Below are 27586 nucleotides of genomic sequence, written 5' to 3' on the forward strand. Positions count from 1 at the left end.
TAGACTGAAAACAAATGCATGTTTGTCATCATTTCCCATGGCATGGATATTCCTAATTTTGTTTGACCTTACCATTACAGTCTACAGTTATTGTTTGATCAAATACATGTGCATCTATCAAGGCAATGATCAAATACTTGTTCTTTCCTTCAGAAAAGAGTAAAATAGTTTTCCTAAAGAAACATGAGATTAATAGAGTCACTGACCTTCTTGCTCAGTGAGGAAAAATTCCTTTGCTCTATGGGTAAACAGAAAAGATCTTCAAAGTGTAGATCCATACAGGGGAGTTCATTTTATATCACAATTTTATTCACTTGTTTTGAATAGTCACAACATTAATCTACTGCAGATAATCTATTCTGTATATTTGAAAATCCATTTATTTTCACCTATTGATATGCATGTGATACACTTGTATATAATACAGTATTTGCAGTGTTGGTTTTAAGAACAAAGTCAAAGAAAACAAATATTGAGAAAGAAGCATGATGCAGAATTTTGACCAAAATTGAGGCCAAACTCATATTCTAAAAAATAACACATTTGTAGTTTCTACTGTCCCAAATAAAGGATTTATCTCCTTAAGATGCTGTTTTCACTCTTGCACCTCTTGTAGTATCGATCCACACAATGGTAATCCATTTTAAAATACTGAGATAGTTAACTGCTGTTTTAAACAGTTTCTCCTAATTTAATTTGAATTAGAAAAGAATATATTTCCCCACCAGTGCTTTTGATTATTCCTCAGCAAAATGACAAAATATACATCGCAAATTTATTTCCAACAATCATTAATTTTTAGCTCTCCTGTGCAATAATACAGCAGAGGTAATGAAATGGTCTTAGAACAGCCTTGGTTAGTGTGACAGCTCAGCACACCCCAGGGTATTCATTCATCATGGAACCTAATTTATATCTAGTTAGCCATGTCAATGACTTGTAACAATACAAAAGATTTCCCTCTTTTTCTAAAATGCTAGTAACCATGCAGGCCATTTGAATGAGATTGCCCCCACAGTTTTTCTGACTAAATCTGAGTTTGTATGATCTTCATTTCAATGTAGTAAACAAAGCATATAATATAACTCTTTCACTCTCTCCAGTTGGCATGCTTATGCAGTGTCAATACAGTACAGCAAAGAATTGTCGGCTCCCCTTTGTCTTATTATTACAGACGATGCTATATATATTAAATGGAGTATAAAATTATACATTCTGTAATAACTTAGAAAAAAGTCCATAGATGTTTAAGGCCTTTAAATATTAAGGGTTTTCATGGAACAACACATCACAGAGTTCAAAAAAATTACTACTGAAGTAGAAAATAGGAAAATAAATGTTATTTTGAGAAAATGACTATAGGAAGGACCAGAAGATCTGGGCAGGACAACAGTAAGCAAAATATTAACGAACAGCAGAGTTGAAGAGAATTATTTTTTCCTCTATCAACGAAGAGACTGAGGAGACATCTACATAAGCATCCAGACAGTACTTGTGTCCAAGCAAAAGATAGGTTCTATTTTAAATAATAACTAAAAGAAATTCTGAATGATCACCATCCAATCTCAGAATTGTAAGTCACATGCATCCCTCTCTATCTTTACAAGAAGGAATTAGTTAGTATCATTTACTGCTTATTGTGAACTTAGAAGAATTTACTGTTAAGAAACTAAAGTACATAGCAGGAACCCCAATCTTTAAACTAAACAGAAATGTATATTGTAAGGTATAAAATACTTTCTAATGAAAATGGTAATTGAGTTTTGACCACCACTTATTTAACTGCCAAAGAGCTGCAGTAGTTAGTTAGCCTTAGGGAAACATGTCAGGCTTGACTATACATTCTAATATGATTGATGTACTCAGATTACTATTACTTGTCAACAATAATTATTAACAATGGATATATATTTCCATTCCTATAACAAAAGCAACTTCAAGATGTTGAAATATGTAGCCTTTTGGAGCTTTAAGATTAGAATACAAATAAAAATGTCTAAAACTGTGCCATGCCAGAGGACAATTTCTGCAACAGAAATTTGATTAAAGTGGTGTGCAGTCCCACCAACAATTTGAATGTAGGACCAAGAAATGTTTTAGAGTGAAAGGACCAGTACATTTTGAAGGCTGTCTTTGCAAAGATGAAAAGCTGTCAGTCTGGAATGGAGAACCCGAAAGATTGCTGCCTTTTCTGCACCTTTTGAGCATCACCTCTTGAGATTGCAGCCACAAAATCCTCAGCAAGTGCAATTTTACAAGTGTACACAGTTGAATCAGTTGAAATCTATGTGACACAGAAGTTCACAATGACTTTTCAGTAGTTTTGATCTCAAGACTGTTGCTGATAATAAGTGAGGTTCTCATTGAAATAATTGGTTCTGAAGGGCACACCCCAGCAGTATAAAATCTCACTTCAAGGACTGCTTGCTGAAATTTCTGTACGTTGTATTTAAGGTCATCAGCCTTGAGATTGACTTGATTTGTCGTCAGCTATCGGGTTACCTGCAAAGAGACAGAAAATCAAAACTTTAGATAAAAAGTCAGATTTTTAAGAAATGCAAATTTCTCTCTAAGACCCCTACCCTTCAGAACACTAAAACCTAATTTTAAATAATTAATTAGCCTCACTATTGTCCAATGGCATTTCTCATTTAAGTTTAATATTTGCTTAAATACTTTGATGGACCAGGGCCTGAGCAAGGAACCTGCTGTCTGAATTGTGACCATACTTTAAAATGTGGGGGGGTTATTCCAAAAAATTCCAAAGACAATATACTATCAGTTCACACAAAGCCAGAAATATTAACGGAGCTTTTTATACTACCTCCATCATTTTCACCATAAGATCTTCTCTGCTTTCATAAAATTACTGAAAAACAATTATTAACAATAAGGTTGATTTAGAGCTTTCCTTCTTGTTTCTTTAATTTATCTTGCTATTTTAGGATGCAGTCTTTTTTTAAGGACCAATTACATTTTGTTAAGCATAATCATTTAGTGCGAAGACAGGCAGATTTGAAAAGAATGCATGCATGAATAAACAGGGGATATGTTTACCCTATTATTCACTCTGCAAAAAATAACTATCAAAAACTTCACTTAGAATACTTTCACCCTGGCTAACAGAAGGACCTCAGGGAAAGAAGGGAAGACAAAATATTTCACATAATTAGATTTTCCTTAAATCTGGCTTGGATTTTCAGCATAAAAAGGAAAAAAAAAATCTGTCGCATCAAAGAAATCTTACTTTGAGGAATATTTCTGCTGTGTCAGTGCATACAATTAATGATCAAGTAACTTTTAATATAAAATTGTGTCAAGGGAAACTATCCCTATTTTTGAGGAACAAACCATTGGATTGGTCATAATAACACTACAACATCATCATGTTTTCTCTTTTGATCATAGAGAGACGGGCCATGCTCCTTGATGATGAAACATTCCTTTGCTATGAGCAAAACCATTTGCATACAGCTCTTGTCAGCTCTGCAGAGCAGAAACCTTGAGTAGAATATTAACAGAATTGTTTTAGGACTTCATTACTTTGAGCAATTTTTAGGAATCATGCTAGAAAGGCAATAATAAAATTGTGCTTTGTGGTTTCTATAATACATATATTTATTCATTCCAAACTGGTTTTATTTTACTTTGGTTCCATTGGCTCAAACATCCTCATATGAACATTTCTATTTTGCATAATTTCCTGAAGAAGAAGGATGAAGAAATAATTCAAAAGTCAGGCAACATGCTACTATGCCATGCATTTGAATGCATAGAAGGCTGACACAGCATGTAATTGTTATTTGTTACTTGCAGTACTGGAGCATATATGAGTCTTTATAATGGACTCAGATGCCATTGTGTTGCTGCTGCAAAAATATACTTACATTGGCCAGGTGGCTATACATTACCTTAATTTGAAAAATGTACAGAAAATTGTAATAAATTAAATAGGCATGACCTCAAGCAGTATTACCCAATCCTTTCCAGCCCAAGGCACATTTACATTAATAAAAACTTTCTGCAGCATACCTGTTAAGGCATTCGCCATCCTCACACCTATTGTAGGTCATTATTGCTCACTGCCACGGCAAAATTCCACACCTGTTCATTTATGACGGCACACTTTTGTGCCTCAGCACACTGGTTGGGGAACACTTATCTAAAGCCCACTAAAATTAGTGCAAAGATGGAATGCAGGGGAGAACCAAAGCTATACTGGCAATGCTAGACTCTCTAAAAAAGCCCCACAAGAGCAGGGATGTGGCCTTACGAACATTTTGCACCAAATGGTATATCAGGACCAAAGCAGAATAAGAGAAGGGCTTTTATGATACATCCTGTAAAAAGGGTACAGTGACACATTTTCTGAAGCACATTCTAAGGGTTAAGTTGCACCTCAGGTGTACCTTAAAACATGAGTGTCTACAAGTTAAAGCTCGTTAACTCATACTAAGTGGCCTCTGAGGATCTCAAATTATGCTACTTCAGGCAAAGGTTAAGGTCTGGGCCATGCTACCTAGCTCATGGCAGGGTAACTTCAGTCTGCTCCACAAAGATTAAAAAAAGGAATTTGAAGACTTCCAGCATACCAGGATGCACCATTCCCCTCCTTGGAGCAGGGATAGAGCCATGGGGTACTTTTACCCTTGTTCTGGGGGTAGGGGCGCTTTAGTTAGAGAGACTCCAAGAGCTGCTCTAATTAAAGCACCACTGAATCTCTTCTATCAGCATCCTTGAGCTTTAAAATGGCAGTAGGGGCACTTGAACTAAAGCTTGTTTGATGAGCTTTAGTTCAAGTGCCCACATGAAATGCAAGAGGATGCTGGAGCCCAGCAATTGCCACATTCCAGCACAGTGGACTGAGTCTGCTCTGATGCACTGGAATTCCAGCACACCAGAGCAGCCTTAGCACTCATGTATAGGTACCCCAGGTGCCCAGACTATGCGCCTGTACATCAGCCCTCTTATGGCAACTGCGGGCAGGAAATGGTATTAACTCTTAACATATGAATGTTTAGTGTACGTTCTAACTTTAACATCACTTAACATTCCACAGTATAGTCTAAGTATTACATCTAACTATTGAAGAAATATTCCTAACTTGCTAGACATCTAAAGTTGGTAGGAAGCATATTTAGTTAACTTTGAAAGGTCATAAGGTTAAATCTGTCACTGATCCAAATTAGAATGTTATCAATCCAACACCAAATGGCAGTATAATCTAGTGCATGTAAAGGAGAATTCCAGATAAGATTGGAATTTTAGCTCAGGGCACAGAAACATTTCTTTGGCATTATTCTCCCACATCATGACAGTAACTTTAAGTTGTATAGAGGTTTGTGTGACAGGGGACCATCTCAAGGCTGGTCCCAACAATGGCCTGCCCTCATGTTTAGGGAAGTCCACCCTGCGTCGCCTGCCATGTCTTTGATGTTTCCAAAAAAATGGTATTTATATGTGGGAAGCTGCCCATTTGGTTGGGCCTCTGGTGTCCTCAGACGTACCTTGGCCTCTCTGCCCCATCACTAGGGCCACTGCTCTGCCCTTCAGCGGGCTCCTGGACCTTACACCCCATGGGCTTCAGGTCCCACTCAGTGTGCCTTGGCCCTTGTCTCAAGCCCCAATTAATGGGCCTGGACCCTGTGCTTTTCTGTCAAGGTGTGCTCCCCTATCCTTTCCCCTCCACTGGGTACCCACAAGGCAGCAAGTGCTGAAGCTTTATGGCGTCCCATCCTTGCCTTTCACTGGGAAGGCACAGGTGTGGCATTTCCTGGAGACTACCCTGCCACAGGCAGCCCCACCACACCATCCAACCACATCATCCAACCCCAGTAGAGTGCAGTTTCAGGTCTTACCCAGAACCAGGAACCTCCTCCATCCCCATAGTTCCTACCCTGACCTCCAGATGTTCTGGGAAATGTAGTCAGCAGGATGAATGATGTCATTCCTCTGGCTCCATAGATGTAACTGCTAGCTCAGCTCCTAGGGTCTGCGCTTATACCCTGGCTGCCCAGCTCTTATGAAATCTGGTAGCCCCCTTGCAGTCATATGACTTCCTTATTGGGCCTAACCACACCTGCTGGCTGCTCCACAGCCTGCTCAAGCCCTTAAAGTGGTGTGGGTGGTGCCCTGCCACAGTTTGTAATATAGAATAAGTCCTTGGGAGACATTATTGGGCAAGTACAGGTGTAGCAGTCAAAGGTATATGAGTACAGGTGTAGTGGCCAAAGGTATATGATAATAAATTTAATATTATTAAATTCTGTATGTATTACACCAGTAGCTAAGTAGCATGTAATATAATTTAATATTGTGAGTTTTCTAAATAGAAAGCCTTTGAATGTGGTTAGAAATGCTCATAGAATTCTATATCATATTTCTGTAACAATTAAAATGGCCATAGCATTGTCCATAGCATTAATTGGGGCAAGCAAATAGATCATTTTCACACATATACATGACAGGTTAGATATATTTACACTGCCTGAACATGCAAATGTTTTATGTGTAGTTTCTACAGTCAGGCACATAATTTTGTAATGATTGAAGGCTTCACATTTTTAAAAATCTGATCCTAAACCATAGTGATGTATGCACATATGCAAACCCACACATACTTGCACTTTGGGCCTCTCTACACAGGTAAATGTGCAATAGGATTTAATATGCAATCCTCACAATCTTGCATTAAATTCCATCATGCCTTTTTATGATGCAGGGGAAAAGGATCATGAACCAACATGGGCTGCAGGGCTCACAATGGGGCAGCACTGGAATGCACTTGGTTAAGCAAGTACTAAATCAATGTACAGTAACTCACACTACTGCACAGTAGCACTGGTGCACAGGTTTTTAGTGATGCTTAGTGTGCAGTAGCTTAATACTATTGCACAGTAGTATATTACAAGTTTTTGTTTACCATGCTATGCACAGTGTTATTAGGCTACTGGTCAGTTAGCATCTCATGTAGACACACTTTGTTACTCTAAAAACCTCACATAGTCATTCACATATGCCTTTCTATAGACATGTGATACTAATGATATTCAAGTACACATCAGCCATTAACCATAATGGTAGTTTTATGCATGTACATTAAGGGGTGAACAGACTTCTTGGATGCTGAAGTCAATTTCACAAAGAAGCAATTACATTTTATCTATTATCTATCTGTGTTATTTCTAAAAATGTTTGATTTTGGATGCTAAGCAAGCTCTTCATATGAGCACAGCTGGGCAGCAAAATGTTGTGCCAATATTTTTTATGGAAAAAAGAGTGTTTGAAAGCAGTACCTATTCAATCTTTGAAATCCTAAGAGAATAGTAGCATGCCAAATAGACCCAAATCAATTCTAATCAGCTTTTCAATTAATAATGAATATGTTTGAAAATAAACTTTGCTCCTGCTCCATGATACAACTGGAAAAAGGACTTAAACACCCTAACTATTGATCTGAACTAATTTGTTCATACTTGAAGTGTAATTGCTCCCTTTATGCTAATGTATTTTTTCACATGGTGGTTATGTTATAAATACAAACAATTAGATTCTTTTTACTTTTGGTGTAGTAAATGTGCAATTAAAGTATAATTACTCTGCAGTTGCAGACTTTTTAATTTAAGTTGGTGAGTGACTGCTGTAAGTTGGCTGTAATTGTATGTGAACTCACCTGTTTTATTTTAAAACAATATATAATTAAGTTCAACGGAATTTTTATACAGTGTTCTTGTAGGTAGGTAAATGTTTACAGCAAGAATAAACCTTAATTTATACTATATTATATAACTCAGGAAGTACCATACGGGAAAAAGCTTCAAAACTAGCCTGTGTGGTCCCAAACCTTGGTTGTCATGGTGCAGAGGAGATATATGGCCAGTCAATTGGCATTGGTACTATTGACAATACTGTCCTCCACCCCTAGAGCTCTGACTACTAGTTAAAACTGCATTCCCCCAATGAACACCCAAGGCTGGAAATAGAACCTCCTCTCCCTTGATAACAGATCACCCACATAATGGCAACTGTTTCAACTTTATTCTTTTCCATACCCATTAAAGTAAAATCAGGTCTTTAAGGGTGCAGCCTTTTTAGCCCATCTCTAGTTTACAACATGTTACAACAGGGTGTGTACAAGGATTATATTTAGTTAGATCACCCTAACCAAGCTTAAGGGAATTTAAATTCCTGGGTGTACAAATGTTTATAGTGCTTAGGTCACCCCCCAAAAATGTGCACCCAATCTAAAGTTAGCCCTCATCAGACAAGAAATAACTTTAGATCAGCATGGGTTAACCCAACCTTAAACCTGCCTGCCACAGCCCTGGGTCTAGGAAAAAACAGCCACTCTCCACAGCCCTGAGGCTATACTGTTTTTACGCCCCTGACCCTGACCGGGCTGTTTCTCCCCCCTTAACCAGCAGGTTCCCTGACCAGGCCAGCCTCCCCACAATACCCCCCCCCCCCCGCCCCAACTCCCTCTGCAGACCTGCCAGCCATCCCCTGTGACTCACTTGCTGCCAGCCGCCCATGCCTCCTCCTGGCAAGGAGCAAATGCTTGCTCATGTCAATCCCAGCTCAGATTGAGGCAGTTTAAACTACGCTGCCTAAACCTAAAATAGGCCCTGTGAATGTCTTTTCACATCTTTAGTGTCATTTACTCATGTAAGATTTGCAAGATTAGGTCTAGTGATATAGTTAACAGTTAAACACATGGTACAGTGTGTTTATCTATGATACTTTATTTCTTCAGAGTAACAAATACCTCTATATTTATTTTCTAATTATAGGACTGTTTATAAATATAACTGAGGCATCTAATTATTCTTAGTTTATGGTTTTATAACATAAAAGAAGCAATCAGCCAACAGCACACAGTATATTGAAATCAGAGTGTAATGAAACATTCCTTGTTTATCAGCTGCTAGTTACAATGTACAGTGTTTGTACACTGTCATCTTTTTGACTGACAGAGCTTTTTTTTTTTTTACTATACATGATATTCCATACACAAAAACTACATTAAATAAAAAGTTTTAGGTTGCAAGCCAAGTACTCAAAGATTAAGTATTTGCTAAATTTATGCCTGCCCTTAATTTTGCCCCTTGTATATCCACCTTGTGCACTGAATGAACTCTGTAGGAAAAATCAAATCACATTATAAGGTAATTAAATGCCTGCACCATAATCCAAATACACTGTGGGAGGAGGGAGGGGTGTGAGGTCATATCACTCTTCCCCATGTATAGGAGTTGGTAGACCTTCAGTCAAAAATGACACATCCAAAAGGAGAATCCAGGGGTTAATGCAAGTGATGAGAAACTGGGAAACTCCCATTAATTATCTTCTCCCAGGTTCTACTACAATGGCTTTGGCAACCCTCTGATGGTTCCAGTATATCATAAGGGTACTTTTTAACATGACAAGGAATTGCATGCGGAAAAAAGCAAAGGCCCATAGTAGCTGAAGAGTGTCTCTGTCAAATATCAAAGTCCTGTTGAAAATAATGAAAATATATGAGTTTCCCAAAAGAAAGGTTACAAGAAAGCCCTATAATGGATAACCCTAGGTAACCAAGATACAGGGATTTATACCACCTTTCTCTATAAGAGATAAATTAAGGAAGAGGAATGTCATAAACATTCCTGCTTATGTGCAATGTATTTACTGTAAATTCTAAAAGATATGAAGAAAAGACAAACATGATAAAATCCCATTAGAGGAATATGCTAATATGGAAATATATCTTCATGGGAGCACATATATCTATGTGTATGGAATATCTCCTGAAAATCCTTACTCTTGTGAAAAGAATTTATAAGCCTTATATTTATAACAGGCAGGAATACAGGTATAATTCCATAATCATGCTATAACAAAGGCCTTTCTTATTTGCACACAGCACACTCCTTTTTTTTTAGCTTTCTAATTAAAGTGTACATTTTCATAGTTAGAATTACAAAACCACAAACACTTTAATAAAATAGGCTTAGCTTCTTCTACAAAACTTTCTTAACAGGGACTGGACCTGAATGAGTTGTGCTAATCATGCATTTCTATAGGAAGAATAACTGCATTCTCTTTCTGAAAGTCTAACAGTAGTATTAGAATGCAAGACCAGTGTGGGCCCAAACAACCATAAACAAACATCTGTCGATGGATTTTCATTTTGTGCACTCTTGCAAATGAAGATCTAGCCTGGAAACGAATCTTTTGAACAGATGGATATGCACTGTTTCTTGGAACTTTGAAATCTGTACAATGTGTTTGCCATAAACTATCCTTCATATGTGGTTTATGAAAGCAGATGACAGTTTGCATTGCCACTTGTCCATGTTCATCCACTCTGAAAAAGATCAACTTGTAAACCTGGAAGGCATTAGCCGGCATAATACTACTTCTAAACCACCTTCCACCTGAGACTTTCAACATGCTTTATAATGTTAATTAGATAAGCTTTACAACACTTCTGTGAGGTATTTTACTACTCCTCTTCAACAATGGCAAACTGGAAGCACAGCGATATTAAGGCCAAAATGTTCAAGCCTAGGTGCCTAACAATTGGTACCAACACCCATATATACTACATAATTAGTGCATATCAATTTAGGTGACTAACCTAAGTCTGCAGTCAGATATCTGGTTGCTCAGGCTGTGCTTCAAAGGCTTTAGAAACTCTAAAGCTATTCTAACACATTTTTCAGAGGTAAACGTGATAGTAAACTTGATCTAATGAAGTAAAAAGCACATCAATTCCACTAGTTTACCATGCCAGGAAGCACCATGCTGAAATACTCCTCACATATTGTACTTCCCAAACCACAAGTAGCGTAGTAAGTTTTTGCCATGCTTGTGCTAAGCAGCGTTAATTAGAGCTATAGCTATAGATCGTAGAGCTCTGCCTGCCATAGGATGCCTATACAACCGCCTGTCACGGAGCAGTGAGTTTATCTCGTGAAGCATGCTTGCATACCTAACAGTGCCAGCATAGTGTAGCACCCCTCAGCACCCCTGAAAGAATTTCATGATGCCCTGGATGGGAAGAACTGACCTTGACTTTAATTGAAATCAATTATATTGGCTGTTGTTTATATTACAATTCTGATCTAAATCACTTTTGAAAATAGGACTTAAGCACATTTGAAAATGTGGCCATCTTTCCCCAGTGAAATTCACAAAATGTTGGTGTAAGCTATTTCCCAAGTTTGTAGGAGAATATCCTAGATCTCCTGACTTCAAAGTTGCACTTCCCTCCAATAAAATAATTTTTCTCTGCCAATGAAACAGGATATTTCCCAAAGTATCTTAATAGCTCTAAAGCATCTAAAGTCTCTGAAGACACCAAGCTGTAAACTTTTTAATCCTTTTTTATAAACATGCCCATTTGAGATTGGTCATACATTAGATTTGCACATAATATTTTCCTTAGCGCCTACAATTAGCAAGAAAACAAATATATTCTAAACTAAGAGTTCTTGGATCCCAAAATGCCAGGTTAGGCATAATACCATAATTTTGTGTGCACCCACAATTCTCAGTTGGCTCAGCAGGAAACTGCTGGTGAGCAAGGAATACATGACTGGAACTGTGACACTAAAATGAGATCCAAGCCATCCTCCTCTTCCCCCCAGTAGATCTGGCAGAATTTGGAACACAGACTGACTTTACTAAGCTAAACCATCCCTCCTGAGTAAATGTTAAACCAGTTTTAAAGCTGAAGGTGCAGGAAATGAGCTGTTCATTTTAAAGCAATCCTGCTTTAAAATTTGTATTTTAAACGCTGCTCTTAAAATAGTCGACATCTAGCTGTCTTTAAGAATATATTTCAAGTTCCTTTTTTTCATATGGTAACTGTTTTCTGAAATTTTGAGTGGTCCAATGCAGTTGCCTATGAATGTACAGAATGCTTAAGTGTATGTACCAAGGATATTCTATTCTGTTTTAAATAGTTTATCATACCATCCTATCTCTACAGTGTCTGACTGACTTCCAACAGTGCAAGGACACATATTGATAGTACATTCAGGTTCAAGGATCTTGGCCTACCCTTGAGGGCAGGATAATCAAAGAAGGACAATTAAAGGCAGACAAATGATTTCAGGAAGCAGTTGGCTGACATATCTGTGCTATTTAGTGTTAGAGGATACTGTCTCCTGAACAGCTTTCCTTAAGTCACAAGCAATTAATCTGCCTAACAATAGCCCACAGTTCATGATCATTTGGAGCACACTATGTAACTATAGACAAGAGTAAGGAACAGTAAATCCTGTTAAGACTGTGGAAACCTGTATTTGTACACACCTGCTGCTCTGAGAGTAATAAACCAGGGCTGGAACACATTTTCTGGAGTGGTTTTGACTCTTTACTCCTCAACGAACCTTCTGGCCCTTCCTTAGAATCCGACCAAGACTAGGATTCATCACAACTAGTGCTCCAACGTGGAGCCAGAATATTTTTTGTGTGTGGAAAAATCAAAAAATGTCATCAGGCACAGCAGAAACCTCCTTTTTTTCTACTTCTCCATTCGGACTTGAAGAGTTTTACACGTTTGCCTAAGAAACAAACACATGTCAGGTACTACACTGGTATAGAATTAGTTATAGAAAACAAAGCAGAGATTTATGGACTATATAATTGTTTTTACTTATAAAGACAAAGGTACAGGATGACAGAAGCAAAAGTGAAATAGATTTTTTCCTTTACTAAAAAAAGCATGATATTATAGAAGAAAGCAATTATTCATTTCAGGGAAAAGTTGTAAACATATTTATATTTAGTAAAGTATTCTACTTATAAAAAACAATTACATCCATAATGTTTATTTAATGTCAGACCACCAGAAATTCATAATCCTGACAATCCAAATTCTGAAAAGGCGTTTGAAAGTATGTCCAGTGTTAGACCTGTGATATAAAAGAAAGAAGCATGAAATAGGAATTATTTTTTTCTGGAAAAGCTTTCCATAAATGTTTTTTCCCCATATGTGATTAAAGAAAAAAAAAAGCAACATTTTGTGAATTTAACATGTATGGACAATTAGATAAGAATTCAAGCCCAGAGCAGGCATCTAGATCCATATGTAAACACCTAAGCCATATGTAAACTTTATGGTCAATTGATAATCAGAAATGGGGAATATGATCACTTTGGCCAGTGGAAACACAGAGTATTCAGCATGCCCCAAAATTAGACCACTTTATGTAGGTACTAAGTAGGCATGTCTACACAAGCCATGCTATTGCACTAGTGCGCAGCAGAATTAGTCTACTGTGCATTAAGCATCAGAAAAACACTGTGTGCCTTTGCTACTGTAAAGTAGCATGAGCTACTGTGCATTTATGTAGTACCTCATATTAGAGGTATTAAAGTTAATGTGCAGTAGCAAAGGCACATTAATGCATGTGTAGACATGCCCAGTTGATATTAATTTCTTCCATTTTTGGCTTTAGAATTAGAGATTAGAAAGCATGTCTTTAGAAAAATGTGCAGTGAGATTACCATAACATAAACTTTATTACCTAATAACCCAAACAACTTGTTGTTTTACCTTTGTTCCTAAAGGTTAAAATACAATCAAAAGGTTTGTTGTTATTTTAATGTGTATGTGTCTGTATTTTTTGTATTTATTTTATATTTTCTTGAATGTTATGGTTTGCAACATCAACTGAATATTGTACAGACATTAAGTTTTTCCTGAATAAGTCACTGATCTCCCAGGAGAAACCACAAGTGTACAGATGTGCAGGCTTTTTCTCCCAGAGTAAAAATGGCCATTCCAAGAGAAATATAATCTAGGAACAACCATGGTTAAATCACTCCCAAGAGAGCTTCTCCTAGGAGACTGAATGTCTGTACATGTGATTTCTCTATAGAAAAGAACACAGACCTCCAGCATTCTCCCCGCCTCCCCACCAGAAGACAGCGTGTTACTCACTGGACTATGCTGCAGGGAAACACAGGCTACCATGGGCAGTCTGATTCAGCCAGTGAGGGCTACCATATGCATTACTGTCTAATAGGAATTATAGAAAAGCTGGAACTTACCTGATGGGGCAGCCAGGGAGCGAGTAAGGAACACTGCCACCGGCCGTGAGACAAAGCAACTCTGAAAACATTCAGGCAGCTCCCCAAGTGTGCCAGAGCTCATCTGACAAGCTCTAGCTGCCTAGAGGGGTTGTCCCAGCAATGGGGAAGCTGAGTGAGGCCAAAAATAAAAGCCAGCCAGCTGAACACTGCAGGAGAGGGAAACAGAAGGCCAGATAGCTGATGGATAAGCATCACGCCAGAGCTGCTTCTCCCTGGGTCCACAGTGAGAGGATCACACATATGGTTTGTGTATTAAAAAGGGCCCAGACAGAAAGAAGAGACAGGAAAGCAGAATCCTGCAGCCCAGGATGGAGCACTCTCTCTTGGGGTCTGAGAACTGAAGGGAAACCAGAGGTTGGTTCTGTATTCAATTGTTTACTTGAGAAGGGGATGTTTTGTTGACCTGAAGGTGGAAGGTTTATGTTCTCCAAACACAAACTCTGGAGGTATAATAAACAGACTGTTTAAGGGACTCAACAACCCTCTTGAGGATGGGGTTGCTGTCCTAGTTGTTTACTTTTATTCTTACTTATCTCCTGTTCCATTATTAGAGTTAGACCAAAGCAAAAAAGGAATTAAAAAGAGAGACAACGACTCAACTTATCTATGTGAGGTAAGGGAGTCAGGTGTAAGGATGAAGGAGCCCTGCAGAGCAAACCTGAGATGGACACCAGGTCAAAGCTACACAGAAGAAACCAGATGTAGCCCTCTAGTTCCTAAATTACAACAAGTTGTGATGGGTGAAGATTAGTGGGTGACTAAGAACTGATGCCAGCACAGGTATGCTAGGGTCACCCATGGACACTGTCATCTGTTGCTGGGAAAACTAAGGGAGCCTGCAGAGCATGTCAAGATGTGGGCACAGCCTCTCTCCTCCCCCCCCCACCAAGCGGCAGTGTCAACACTGCAATCTCTCCACTCTTCAGGTCCTCAGCTTTTGAATGTCTGTGCACATTTCTCTGGGTAAATTGTTCACCAGGAGGACAAACCTGGGAAAATTTTCCCAGATTATTTGAATGTGCGTGCACGGCCTTACCTAATAGGACTCACTGGGGCAACCCTCCTTAGTGAAGACAAAGGATGAATGCAGCCCATTATTTCCTCTGAAGTAATTTTTGATCATTTTTGTACAAAAAGTAACTCTACTTAAATGTACATGTGTGTGTGCAAATGTGTGTGTATATGTATGCAGGCATGTGCAATACCCAATACTTCTGAATGTTTCCCTATTTTAGCAGAAAACTGAAAGTTTCATACTAGGAGTGTTATTACATCATAGAATACATTTGTATATAGAATCATAGAAAGTTAGGGTTGGAAGGGACCTCAGGAGGTCATCTAGTCCAACCCCCTGCTTCAAGTAGGACCATCCCCAGCTAGATCATCCCAACCAAACTTTTGTTCAGCCAGGTTTTAATAACCCCCAAGGATGGAGCTTCTACCACCTCTCTGGGTAACCTGTTCCAGTGTTTTACTACGCTTCTAGTGAGAAATTCTTCCTATTATCTAATCTAAACTTCCCTTGTTGCAACTTGAGAATGTTGCTCCTTGTTCTATCATCTGCCACCACTAAGAATAGTGTAGCTCCATCCTTTTTCAAACTGTCCTTCAGGTAATTGAAGGCTGCTATTAAGTCTCCTCTCCATCCTCTCATCTCTAGACTAAATAAGCCAAGTTCCCCCATTCTTTCCTCATAAGTCATGTCCCCCAGGCCCTTCAACATTTTTGTTGCCTTCTGCTGGACTCTCTCCAATTTGTCCACATCCTTTCTATAATGATGAGGGCAAAATTGAACACAGTTCACTTCTCCAGATGTGGCCTCACAAGTGCTGAATAGAGGGGAATAATCACTTCCCTTGACCTACTGGCAACACAACTACCGATTAGGCCAAGATTCCATTAGCCTTCTTGGCAACTAGGACACACTGCTGACTCATATTCAGCTCATTGTCCAATGTAACCCTCAGGTCCTTTTCTGTAGCACTGCTGCCCAGCCAGTCATCCCCCAGCCTGTACTGGTGCATGGGTTTGTTCTGTCCTAAGTGCAGGACTTTGCACTTGTCCTTGTTGAACCTTATGAGATTCCTTTTGGCCAATCCTCCAATTTGTCTACGCCACTCTAGCCTACCCTTCAGTGTATCTGCTACTGCCCCCCAGCTTGATGTCATCTGCAAACTTGCTGAGGGTGCACTCTATGACATCTTGCAGGTCATTGATAAAGACATTGAACAAAACCAGCCCCAGGACTGACCCCTACAGCACTCCACTTGACACCAGCTGCCAACTAGACATTCCATGGTGGAATTCAGTATTATTTTACTGTTAGCTAAATAATTATATTTTTAGCACTTTCCACTTGAGTCTCAAACTGAAGGTAAAAGTGGCAAAGTGTTCTTTATCTTGTTACAGATGAGGAACTATTCCATGAATAACTAAGCTTAACTATGACCTATTTTCCTGAACTATATGTGGCATATCACTTTTCAAGTAAATTTATAAAGCAAGTTTGAAAGGATATTAACAAACCATTTGGGCTTGTGGCAAAATTAAAAATGGTTTGCTTACCTCTATGTAGATACCTGCCGGTTTGCTAGTCCACTACTGATGAGTTTCCTGCCTTTGTCCTAAGCTTCAGAAATTCCTTTTGTAATTTTCCCCAAACTTGCTTGCCAGCTCCCACTGCTGGCATTTTGAGGTAGTACACATATTTGGCCTCCAGGTACACTGCCATAGCTGAGGGAATATAAAAGAACTATAGAACAAGTTAGAAAAGAGCAAAGTAATAGCCAGGCAGGACAAAAAAAATTAAAAAAACAATTAATCAAGTACGATGTTCTGATAATTTTCCTCTCTCTCCATTTAGATCCTTATCTATCAGAGAAAAAATAATCTCTTCTTGCTAGAAAAATAAATTTCGGATTCAGCCAGGACAGGTGGTTTCTGACAAAGCAATGGGTACTCACTAAGAGAAAATGAAATTAGATTCAAGAAAAACTAATTTAAATTTTCTCCTGCACGGGTACCCACCAACCCATCCATCCACTTACAGGAAGTGACAAAGAGTAGAATAATAGGAGGGTGACAAAATAAATAACAACTGTCACCCTGTTCCTGCCTTAGTTCATTATGGAAGAATAAAAAAGAAAGATGGGAGAACTCTCCACCTGAGATCTTTGTCACATAAAGTTAGTACATGTACCATATCCTCTCTTTCCAAGGACTCATAGCTGACCAAGCTGTGGAGGTGGGATAAGCATAATTCCACATACATCACAAACAAATTTCCCCGTATTCCCTTTTCTACCTTTAACTGAAAGAATCTCAATTTGAAAAGGAAAACTCCCTCAAATATTAACCAAGATATTAGGTGTAATGGCTAAGACCAAGGAGGTTCCAAGTCTCTGAGAGTAGAGATAGAGGGGCATGGAAAGGGGAGCTGGTGAATGAGAATCCACAGTTATTAAAGAGATAATTGGGAGGTGGCTTGGTAAAATAGATGTAAATAGGTCAATATGGAGTAGTCAAAATGGTCTTTCTTAATATTACTAACCAACTTGAAGAAGAAGAAGAAAAGACAGAAAGACATAAGCAAGTACTGCCCAGTTATAAAGAAATTAGACTATCCACCCTCAGTGCTAGAGGATATGACAGACATGAAATTTCACATATATACCCTGTTGTGTTCATTGTCCACAAGTATATCATATGTTCCTCAAGAACATGTAGAATGTTACATTCTTTTTATGCTTAACTCTAGGAAACTGAGGCTGTAACATCATTCCTGAAATGGCTATTTGCCCTGAACCATGGAGTAGTTTGACAAACTGGTATGACCCTACTAACACTGCACTGGTTCTTACTTTTGTCACCACTGGACTTCTCAGAGATCCTCTTACATTAGTGTTGTGGAGATTTCTCCCATGGAAGTGCAGACTTTAGAAGTAAAGAAAGATTGAGCAGATCGTAATTCAGTGAAAAAAAGGGAATTCTATAGGAGGAGAGCTCCAATGCTGAGCTACAGGGCTTTTCTTGTAATCAATTTAACCTACGATTCCTGAGAATCTGGATAATCCTGTCAGTACAAGGAGTAACTACTTCTACCGATTCTATTGATTAGGTGGCCCAAGAAACAGTAAGTATGTGCACTTTCCTGACTCAGACTAGCTAAACAATGCTACCATGCATTTTCTAAAATCCAGAGGGGGAGAGACCAAAAGGCATGGATTGAAACTGATGATGGCCCTCTGATTGCAAAGTACAAGTAAGAGTTATATACCAAGATCTAAATGGATACAATACACCTATCTGAAGTCAAGGGGACAAAGAATCTTGAGAGAGAATATCAAATGCCTTTAAACATAAATGGAATTTGCAAACTATTATATTCAACTTTGACAAGTTCCAGGATGGGAACTTGTCTCCTTTTATACTTTGAAAGTTCTGGAAGAGGAACTTACAAAAACCTTGGCAATTCTTGCTTCCATTAAATTAATACCTGTAAAGAGAAGAGCTTTGCCACATTGTCAAGAAATGACTGTTATTTTAGCCTGTGGAAAAAGATGATAAGCAGAGACAGGGGAGTGGGATCCTGAAATTCTAGAAGTCCTAATGGGGTTATTTTAATAACCCATCTGCTTGCAGTAGTAATTGCCAAATTTCTTCTGTCTTACTTTGATGCGGATGAGGGGTGTCTGTAGAAGTGCTCTGGGACTGGGGTGGGAGCACATTACAGTGGCTATGAGAGCTGCTCGATATTAAAGCACCCAGAGTGTCATGTGTATCAACATCCTCCCACTGAACAATGGTGGTGGAGGTGCTTTAACTAAAGCTTATCAAACAAACTTTAGTTAAAGCACCCTCACTGCCATTTTTCAGTGCAGGAATATTGATACTGAAGTCTACTGAAGTGTAGTAATTACCACAATCCAACAGACACGATTAATCAAGTCTGCTCTAACATGTAATTACAACGTGTCAGAGCAGCCTCTCTGCATGTGCATAGGTGCCTGGGCTTCCTAAGCTAGCAGGCTACATTTAGAAAATAGATGCAACTTGGTGGCTTGCTCTGACTGGAGTCTGGAAAACATTTTCTAATATTGGACTGAGAGTGGCAAAAGGAAAGATTGTTTTGGAACTGGTGAAACTTGCAGTTGTGGTAAAAGGGTAACTCCTTTGTACCCTGTAGAAAAGGGCTGGGTTTGCCCAATACTATTCAAATCTATAAATGTTTTAATACTTTTCTTTACTATACTATTATCAAACATTCAACCTATTGAATGGTACCTGGATAAAGTTTGTTTGGAAATCATATCCCATTTCTATAAATCTTAGACATTCAACGTGTTGAATTCAGCTTTCGAAGGAAGCAACTACCCAAAAATCTGGCAATACCATAGGTTCCAATATCCAAATTAGTCTGAGATACTTTTACTGAAAATGTCCCTTTAGATCTCAGTGAGATTTTTTTTTTTTTACTCTGTAAGTATAAAGGAATCAGCTATGGACAGGATTGTGCAAGTCAAGATTATACCATCTACACCTAATAAAAGGGAGGAGCTTTCAAGGACCATGTTAGAGAGCTATATTTTTCACAGCATAAAGTCCTTGGTATTTCTTGCTCCACCCAAAGAAAATTAGCTTTTCCTATGGGATGGAAGAAGGACTAATTAGTTTTGGAACAGAAATAAATCTTGGTGGTTGTATGTAACTGAATTTGATATCAGTGTTAGGCAGTCCTGATGATGGACTTGCCCTCCCTGATTTTGGACTATTCTAATAACTCTTCCAGTGATTCTGGTATCTGAAATGTGCTCTCCTTGAGTTTTCTTGAGGGAAAAGCAGCAGGTACTCTCCAAGCTTCTCCCTGGATAAAAGCTGCATAGTGGAGTTTTATTTAAGATAAAACAAACAAGATCTACCAGCTCACCCATTTTGTTCTGCGAATAAAGGTATCAGAATCATCCAATGCAAACTGGTCTGAAACTCAGCCTTTGAGGACCTGCCTTCAAACCCTAGGCCATCTACCCAGGGGAAGAGGTGAAAATTGTGTCTCTGGATGAAAGTCTAGTTAAGGTAATGAATGACATAAGGTTTCAAGGGCAAACTTGTAAGCCATCCTGTGCTGAAATTTCTGGTCAGTCCCTTGTGGTAATGATCCAAAGAAACTGCAGTGCAGAATGAGACAGGGAGAGAGTGGTCCTTAAGTCTGCCACCTCACAAGCACCTCCTTCCCCTCTGATTCCTCCTTGTTCCTGGATGAGCTCTCTCTACTGGGTAGCTGAAGAAGTAGAAGCAGCTGACAAGGAGATTCATCAAAATAATGTGAGGCCTCTGCAGGACATGCTAGGAAATCAGGTCATCGCACCAGACAGCAAAGCTAACCTATTTAACAATTTCTTTGCCTCCATTTTCCTGAGCAGGGACCAGGTCATCCCCTCCCACTGGGACCCCCGTACATCCCAGGGAAGGCATACCCATGCCTAGGGTCAGAGAGGACGTAGTCAGGGAACTTCTGGAGGAACTGGGCATATTTAAATTAGCAGGTTCTGATGATCTCCACCCCAGAGTGCTGAGGGAATTAGCAGAGGTCATTCAGGGACCCCTGGCATGGCTTTACGAGCACTCATGGTGCTCTGGTGAGGTGCCAGAGGACTGGAAAAGGGCCAATGTTGTTCCCATTTTCAAAAAAGGGAGGAAGGAGGACCCAGGAAACTTTAAGCCAGTTAGTCTACCTCAGTCCTAGGGAAGCTTTTTGAGAGAATTATCCTGGCGCATGTCCACAAGGGGCCAGCAGGGGAGATTATGCTTAGGGGCAACAAACATGGGTTCATTAGAGGCAGGTCCCATCAGACCAACCTGGTGGCCCTCTATAACCAGGCCACAAAATCCTTAGATGTAGGTGTCACAGTGGACTTAGTCTTTCTGGACTTTCGGAAGGCCTTCAACACTGTCTCTCACCCCATTCTCATTAAAAAACTAAGAGACTGTGGTATTGATACCTACACAGTCAGATGGGTCACTAATTGGCTGGAGGGCCGCACCCAGAGAGTGGTGGTGGATGGGTCTTTTTCGACCTGGACGGATGTGGGCAGTGGGGTGCCCCGGGGCTCGGTCCTCGGGCCTGGACTGTTCAACATCTTCATCAGCGACTTGGACGAGGGGGTAAAAACCACCTTGTTCAAATTCGCAGACGACACTAAGATGTGGGGAGAAGTGGGCATGCTAGAAGGGAGGAATAGGTTGCAACTGGACCTGGACAGGTTACAGGGGTGGGTGAATGAGAATAGGATGGGTTTCAACACTGACAAGTGCAGGGTACTGCACCTGGGGAGGAAGAATCAGCAGGATACCTACAGGCTGGGGAACTCCCTTCTCATCAGTGCAGAGGCAGAAAAGGATCTTGGAATCATTATTGATGCCAAAATGAACATGGGCCAACAGTGTGGGGACGTGGTCAGGAAGGCCAACCGCACCTTGTCATGCATCCACAGATGCATCTCAAGCAGGTCCAAGGAAGTGATCCTCCCCCTCTATGCAACATTGGTCAGGCCGCAGTTGGAGTACTGTGTCCAGGTCTGGGCGCCACACTTCAGGAGGGATGTGGACAACATGGAGAGAGTCCAGAGGAGGGCCACCCGCATGGTCAGGGGGCAGCAGGGCAGGCCCTATGAGGAGAGGCTAAGGGACCTGAACCTGTTCAGCCTCCACAAGAGAAGGCTGAGAGGGAATCTAGTGGTCGTTTACAAACTAGTCAGGGGGGACCAGCAGGCATTGGGAGAGTCCCTGTTCCCCCAAGTACTACCAGGAGTGACAAGAAATAACGGTCACAAGCTGGCAGAGGGTAGATTCAGACTAGACATCAGGAGGCACTACTTCACTGTCAGGATGGCTAGGACCTGGAACCAACTTCCAGGCGAAGTGGTGCTGCCTCCTACCCTGGGGGTCTTTAAGAGGAGGCTAGATGAACACCTTGCTGGGGTCGTTTGACCCCAGTACTCTTTCCTGCCATGGCAGGGGGTCAGACTTGATGATCTGCTCAGGTCCCTTCCAACCCTACCAACTATGAAACTATGAAACATCCATATACTGGAAAAGGCCACCAAAAATACCAGAGTCTTCCTAGCGCTCCTGCAGCGAAGGTGGAGAGACTGCAGTTAAGTGGAGCTGAAAATGAAAAAGGAAGCCTCTCTGATCTTAGCATTGGGCCCACTCCACCTAATAAAGAAGTAGAGAAAACAAATAGTCTAGGCACAGCCTTCAAGAAACATCTCTGCTCTCTATCATGGATGCAAAAAAAATTGTTCTGTAGACATAATAACAGTATCCCAAACTCACCAGCAAAGGGAACTAACAGGCAAGCTGAATAAAAAAAACCCTCACATGTGGAATCTTTTGGGACAAAGACAGAAAACCCTTCAGTACTGGATGATAGAGGGAGAAAATAATGCTTGAAAAATCTTTTATTAATTCATTGATTTAATCAATATAACTTGTAGCCCATTAGATATTTCTCCTTTAAAATTACAGAAGCATTTTCCTTCACCTGCAGGGTAGATACAGAAGCTTTTAAGTTTTGTGTGAGTGAAAATAGTGAATTCTGGTTGCAGCCTTAACTTATATCAAAATATACATGCTACAAAATGTGTTGTTACCAAAGTAACCTTGCTGAAAGTGTGACATAAATGATTTCACTGCTAATGATTTATATAGAAGCTCTCCTCACATAAAAGTTAGGGAGACCTCCTGTAATAGCCAAGGGGACAAATCCCAGGTTTACCTTGATGAAAAATAGCTGGGGAGGAAAAAAGAAAAACAAGACAGGATGCAAACCTGCTGCTAAACAGGCAGCAGACAAAAAATAACTAGAATCTGTGTTCAAAACTCTCTTCTTTCAAGTATCATGTTGACAGTTTCCTCGTTCTCAAAAAGGCTACATGCTTCAGTGAAGCATTTCATCTTCCCTGATCTCCTTACCTGGTTACTATTTTTATTTCTCCCTTAACTTTTTTCTCAGTAACCCCAGGATTTATAGGTGCACGAAATGATTAAAATAGGTTCAATACATCCATTTGAGAGTAGAAGCTTGCTTTGGTGTGGGTCTACTGGAACATTTGCAGTGGGCTTCCCCAAAACACTTGTCTGTGGAAATCCATTTCTTAGCTTGACATCAGAAATGCCCAGAAGTCCTAACATTCAGATTTGATGTGTGGGGCTCTGACAGTCAAACTTATTTGTATTTGTAAATAGATATCTATGTGCCTGATTCAAAGTTCACTGAAGCCAACAGAAGTTGTTCCATCGATTTCAGCAAACAGAGATCCTGTACAACTTTTCCACCTGAAAACCAAGTAAAAAACGCTAAAATTGTATCTGCAAGTAGCTGTGGTACAAAACTCGTGGGAACCAGGAGGAAGACCAAGTTAAAGTTAGTTTGGGAATCAGGCCCAGTAGCTGCAATGTAGGTGAGCTAAAATATCTATTGAAACCTTAAATTTGTACCTCCTCAGTTTTGGGAATTCACTTAGTTTTAGGGAAAGAAGTGCAGAGAGCCACTGTCCTAGTGTGAATGCTCAGATCATGGCATCTAGGAAATCTATTAAAACATATGCATAATTGAGCCCTAAAAGCATATCTCCCTGCAGACCCCAAAACTAGCCAAAAAAACCTCAAGAAATTCAGACATTAACAAGCAGTCCCGTGGCCTTTGTCACAACTGCTCTCCCTATGCTTTTAGCCCACTGTGATTATCATTTGTATTGCTTTAGCTAAACTTATACTGTAAATTCCTAGTAGTAAGGACCGTGTTTCTTCTGGAGCTTGTTTACTTCTAGCAGGCCTCAACTGGCCTAAATTTCAGGCTTCCAATGAACTGAGTTTTGGGAAAGGGAAGTGAACATGCTTAGTTCACAGGCATGTCAATACAATCCAGTGAGTTTGCTGATGCCCATAGCAGCTATTTTTTAAATGTTCAGTTACTTCTATAGCCACTATTTGGTAACTTACTCAAGTGTGCTTAGTGGCTGCACTTAGAAAAACAGTGAGCAAGAAGTTGCATTAGTGGTAGCCACTTACAGCGATTCTACGGGTCTGTCTATACTGCAGCAGCAGTGGGTCAGTAGGAGGCCAGAACTTAGCGTGCCCAACCTATGATTGGCCCATCCACATATGCTGACAGACTTCAAAACCAGAAGTTTTCCAGTTAGACTGTGAAACAGCATCTCCCTGCCCAACTGCCAGGTGTCCCCTGTTATGATAGTCAGTTCTTTTCATCACAGAAGAATTTCACAGCAGAGCAGACCAACACTTTGTCCCTGACAAGAAAGAACCTGCCTATGGGGAAAGTTTCATCCTATCTCTATCATAAGTTGGCTCATGACCTGAGAGATGAAGTTTTATATATTTTTCATGAAATGCATTTATTCTTGAAATACTGTACATATTGTATATTGCAATTTTAATGATAAATGACATACTGGGGGCAATAGGGTAGCTATGACAAGTAGATGCTCAAGTGGTTGCAAATTTCTCACAGTGATAGATTGGCCCATGGGCTTTGGAAAAAAATTCCATAGTAATAATGAGATGGCAGTAAAGTATAATCACTCTTCCAGGCCTAGTATTTTGCTACAGTCTGTACACAGTGCTGAACTGTGATCACATCCTTTCTATGAACCACAAGATATTACTAGAAACTATGAAGACATGTGTACTGTTTCTCTAAATCTACAGCAGAAAGCCAGGCATAAGGTGAAGAATCTAGGGGAGCAGAAGACAGAATAGCCTTAAAGATGAAGATTTTTTTTCTCAATAAAGTTCCTTGTTCAGTATTAGAAGAAATCAACTCCTACTGTTACTTACCATTGTTACATGACAGATAGCTATGTCACTTTTTACCCCTTCTAGCTTATGTTACCATTCTTGGACATATTTCAAGTTTTACACTAGTATCAGCAAAAGCAATGAAAGATGTTTGTTTCATGTGATGGCATAATGTCAGTAACAAAATTTAGTGTGAGAAATGTGTTACCACAGCTGTGGTGGTGCCAACCACAACTATCCAATCTTTTTCCTTAGTATCTAGTCTATCAATAACATGATAGTATATACTGCTCAAGAGCAGGTTCACTTCATGACAAAGCTCACCTTAATTCTAGCTATGGCCCACCTTTCTTTGTGTTTTTGAGGAAACATTGAAGGAAAAAAGGAATAAAAGAATGAGAGAATAGGCTAGCAGGAGGGCAATATTTCTTTCAGCCTTGGCAGCAAAGAGAGCAACACTCATTCCATTTTCTTTGCCTTTGCAGCTGTCTAAAGTACCTATGCATCTGTTGTGATTCAGAAGAGGACAGATCATCAACTAACATAGCTGCTTCACTGACACGAATATCAGGCTTGGTTTCAAGATAAATTCCCTTTTCTTGCCAGGCCAGGAAATTCTCTCTCAACTCTCATATACTGCCTTGTTTTATTCATCTTTATTGCTTACTGTAAAGACTTAGGGATTGTAGAAGGGGCAATGGCAGCACATATGCTGGTTGCAATAGTAGCAGTAATAGCTGTGGCCACATTAATGCTACCGCCTGATGCTTAAAATCATACTAATTATCACCCTTTCTCTAGCCTTCTGTTTTTAGAAGTTTGTAGCAATAACTAGACTCCTTAGATTTGCTGGGTATCTTTTACAGAATCATATAAAATACAAATGGAAGGGACCTGAAGAGGTCATCTAATTCATGCTTTTGCCCAAAGGCAGGATCAACTAGACCTAAGCCATTCCTGACAGACATTTATCTAATCCAGTGGGTCTCAACCTTTTTTAGACTCAAGGCACCCTTTGATAGGCTCATGGCACCCCTCAAAAAATGCCAGTTCTTAGTTTACACTCTTTTGTTTTTGTTTTTTTTTACTAATAGAGCAGTACTTCTGTTGGACAGAACTCAGAAAGACTACAACATGTCAGAATGTTTTTAACACCATAAATTCCCAACAGAAATATTGGGGTTTATCTTGTGCATCCTGTTTGCACACCGGGCAGCATGGCACACCATAGCACCCTTGAAAGAACCTTGGGGCATCCTGGCTGAGCATCACAGGTCTAACCCGTATCGACGGTGTTGGAGATTCCACAGCCTCCCCTGGCAATACGTTCCTGCACTTAATTATTTTTACACTAAAACTTGACAGGCTAAGAATGCTACTCAGTCTGCTAGCACAGCTGATTATATTATAGTCATAGTTATAGTTTCATTGTTTGATGATCTTCTCCAAGAAATGGATAAAATCCAAGCGTCTATCTATTCCTTTGGCTGTACCTGCTGCCTTGATTTCATTAACCACAGGTTCTGGGGATTGGCTTTGGATCCTGGCAGGGATGAAGTAAGTAGATTTCTAGCAGCTCTATTCTTCGGTCTCCTAGAGAACCCCAAAAAGGGTGCTGGAAAACAGTTTTCTTCCCTGACATTTCCCTTGTGGCAGTTACCAGCAAATTCAATTCAATCTCTTCTTCATATATAGGACATTACTAAATGAGAGAGAAATACATTCAGGTGCAGTAACATCCAGATGAATATCATTTTTTCATCACATTTGGATATCGTTATTTCTCAGTTTGCCTTTATCTGGTTAAGATCGGAACTGACAGGAAAATCAGCTGGCTGAAGCTCAAAACAAATAATGTGGAGAGAACGCTGATGGCTAGGGAAACACCTTAGTGAAATCATAGAGTTTGTCTCTGTGACAGTGTGTGCCCTACTTTTGTTAGTAGGGCCTACAGTCTCAGGATTGCACACCTCATCCACAGCTGTTTCATTCCCATTTAAAATCAACTCGGTATGCCCAGTTGACTTTCGAACAGCAGCAATGGGGAAAGATGCGTTTTTTTCCCATTTATGTCTGCCTAAGGCCATGTGTAGACAAAACAAGAGGCATGTGTGCATGAGCACTTTAAAGCTAAATGCTTTTGCACCATTTTAATGGTGTCGGTGTTTGCACGCCTCAGTGGTGTATTGTGAATTAATTCCAGTCACTGTAGGAAATTCAGTGGCGTAATGCACCTTAAATGACTAGGGGTGCAGCAAACTAAAACTCCCTCGAGGAGTTTTAATTCGCTGCCCTACAGCCATGGAGTGATGCACCGGGCTCCATGAAGCTCTGTAGAAAGCCCTGCAGGCAGCCTGGCAGCAGCCCAGCAAAGCAGGTTCTGCCTAAGGAAAGCAGCAAGTCTGATCCTCCCCCCTCCCCCCCCGGAGCCTGCCTGTCTGAGCTGCATGAGGGCCCGGTGCTTCCCCCCGTGGCTGCGGTGCCCACCGGGATCACCCAAGCCAGGTGCCTATGGGTGAGTGCTGCATGGGGGTGGGGGGCACCACTGCCAGAGGGAAACACCAGTCCTCCCACAGCCCAGGGACCACTCCGCCCCCTGGCAGCTCACCCTTCCCTCCCCACCAGAGAGGCAGGTAAGTGAGGGGTGTGTGCATGACACAGGGCTTTAATCAGCCCTAAATTG

At 40.1% G+C, this 27586-nt stretch overlaps 1 protein-coding gene across 7 annotated transcripts in view; it reads right to left on the reverse strand.

The window, feature by feature from the left end:
- Positions 1–287: 287 nt before the first annotated feature.
- TAFA2 (TAFA chemokine like family member 2) overlaps positions 288–27586 on the reverse strand; it is a 373730-nt gene continuing 346431 nt past the window's right edge. For 6 of the 7 annotated variants that reach the window (XM_059726049.1, XM_059726048.1, XM_059726053.1 and 3 more), the window contains 2 exons: positions 12301–12551; positions 288–2502 (listed from right to left, as the gene is read on the reverse strand). In XM_059726049.1, coding sequence (XP_059582032.1) covers positions 12540–12551 — 12 coding nt within the window. In that variant the 3' untranslated portion in view covers positions 288–2502; positions 12301–12539. The remainder of the gene's footprint in view (positions 2503–12300; positions 12552–27586) is intronic. The other variant, XM_059726054.1, reaches the window with a different exon arrangement.

This window comes from Alligator mississippiensis, chromosome 4, assembly GCF_030867095.1.
Source record: "Alligator mississippiensis isolate rAllMis1 chromosome 4, rAllMis1, whole genome shotgun sequence".
Taxonomy (NCBI): Eukaryota; Metazoa; Chordata; order Crocodylia; family Alligatoridae; genus Alligator; species Alligator mississippiensis.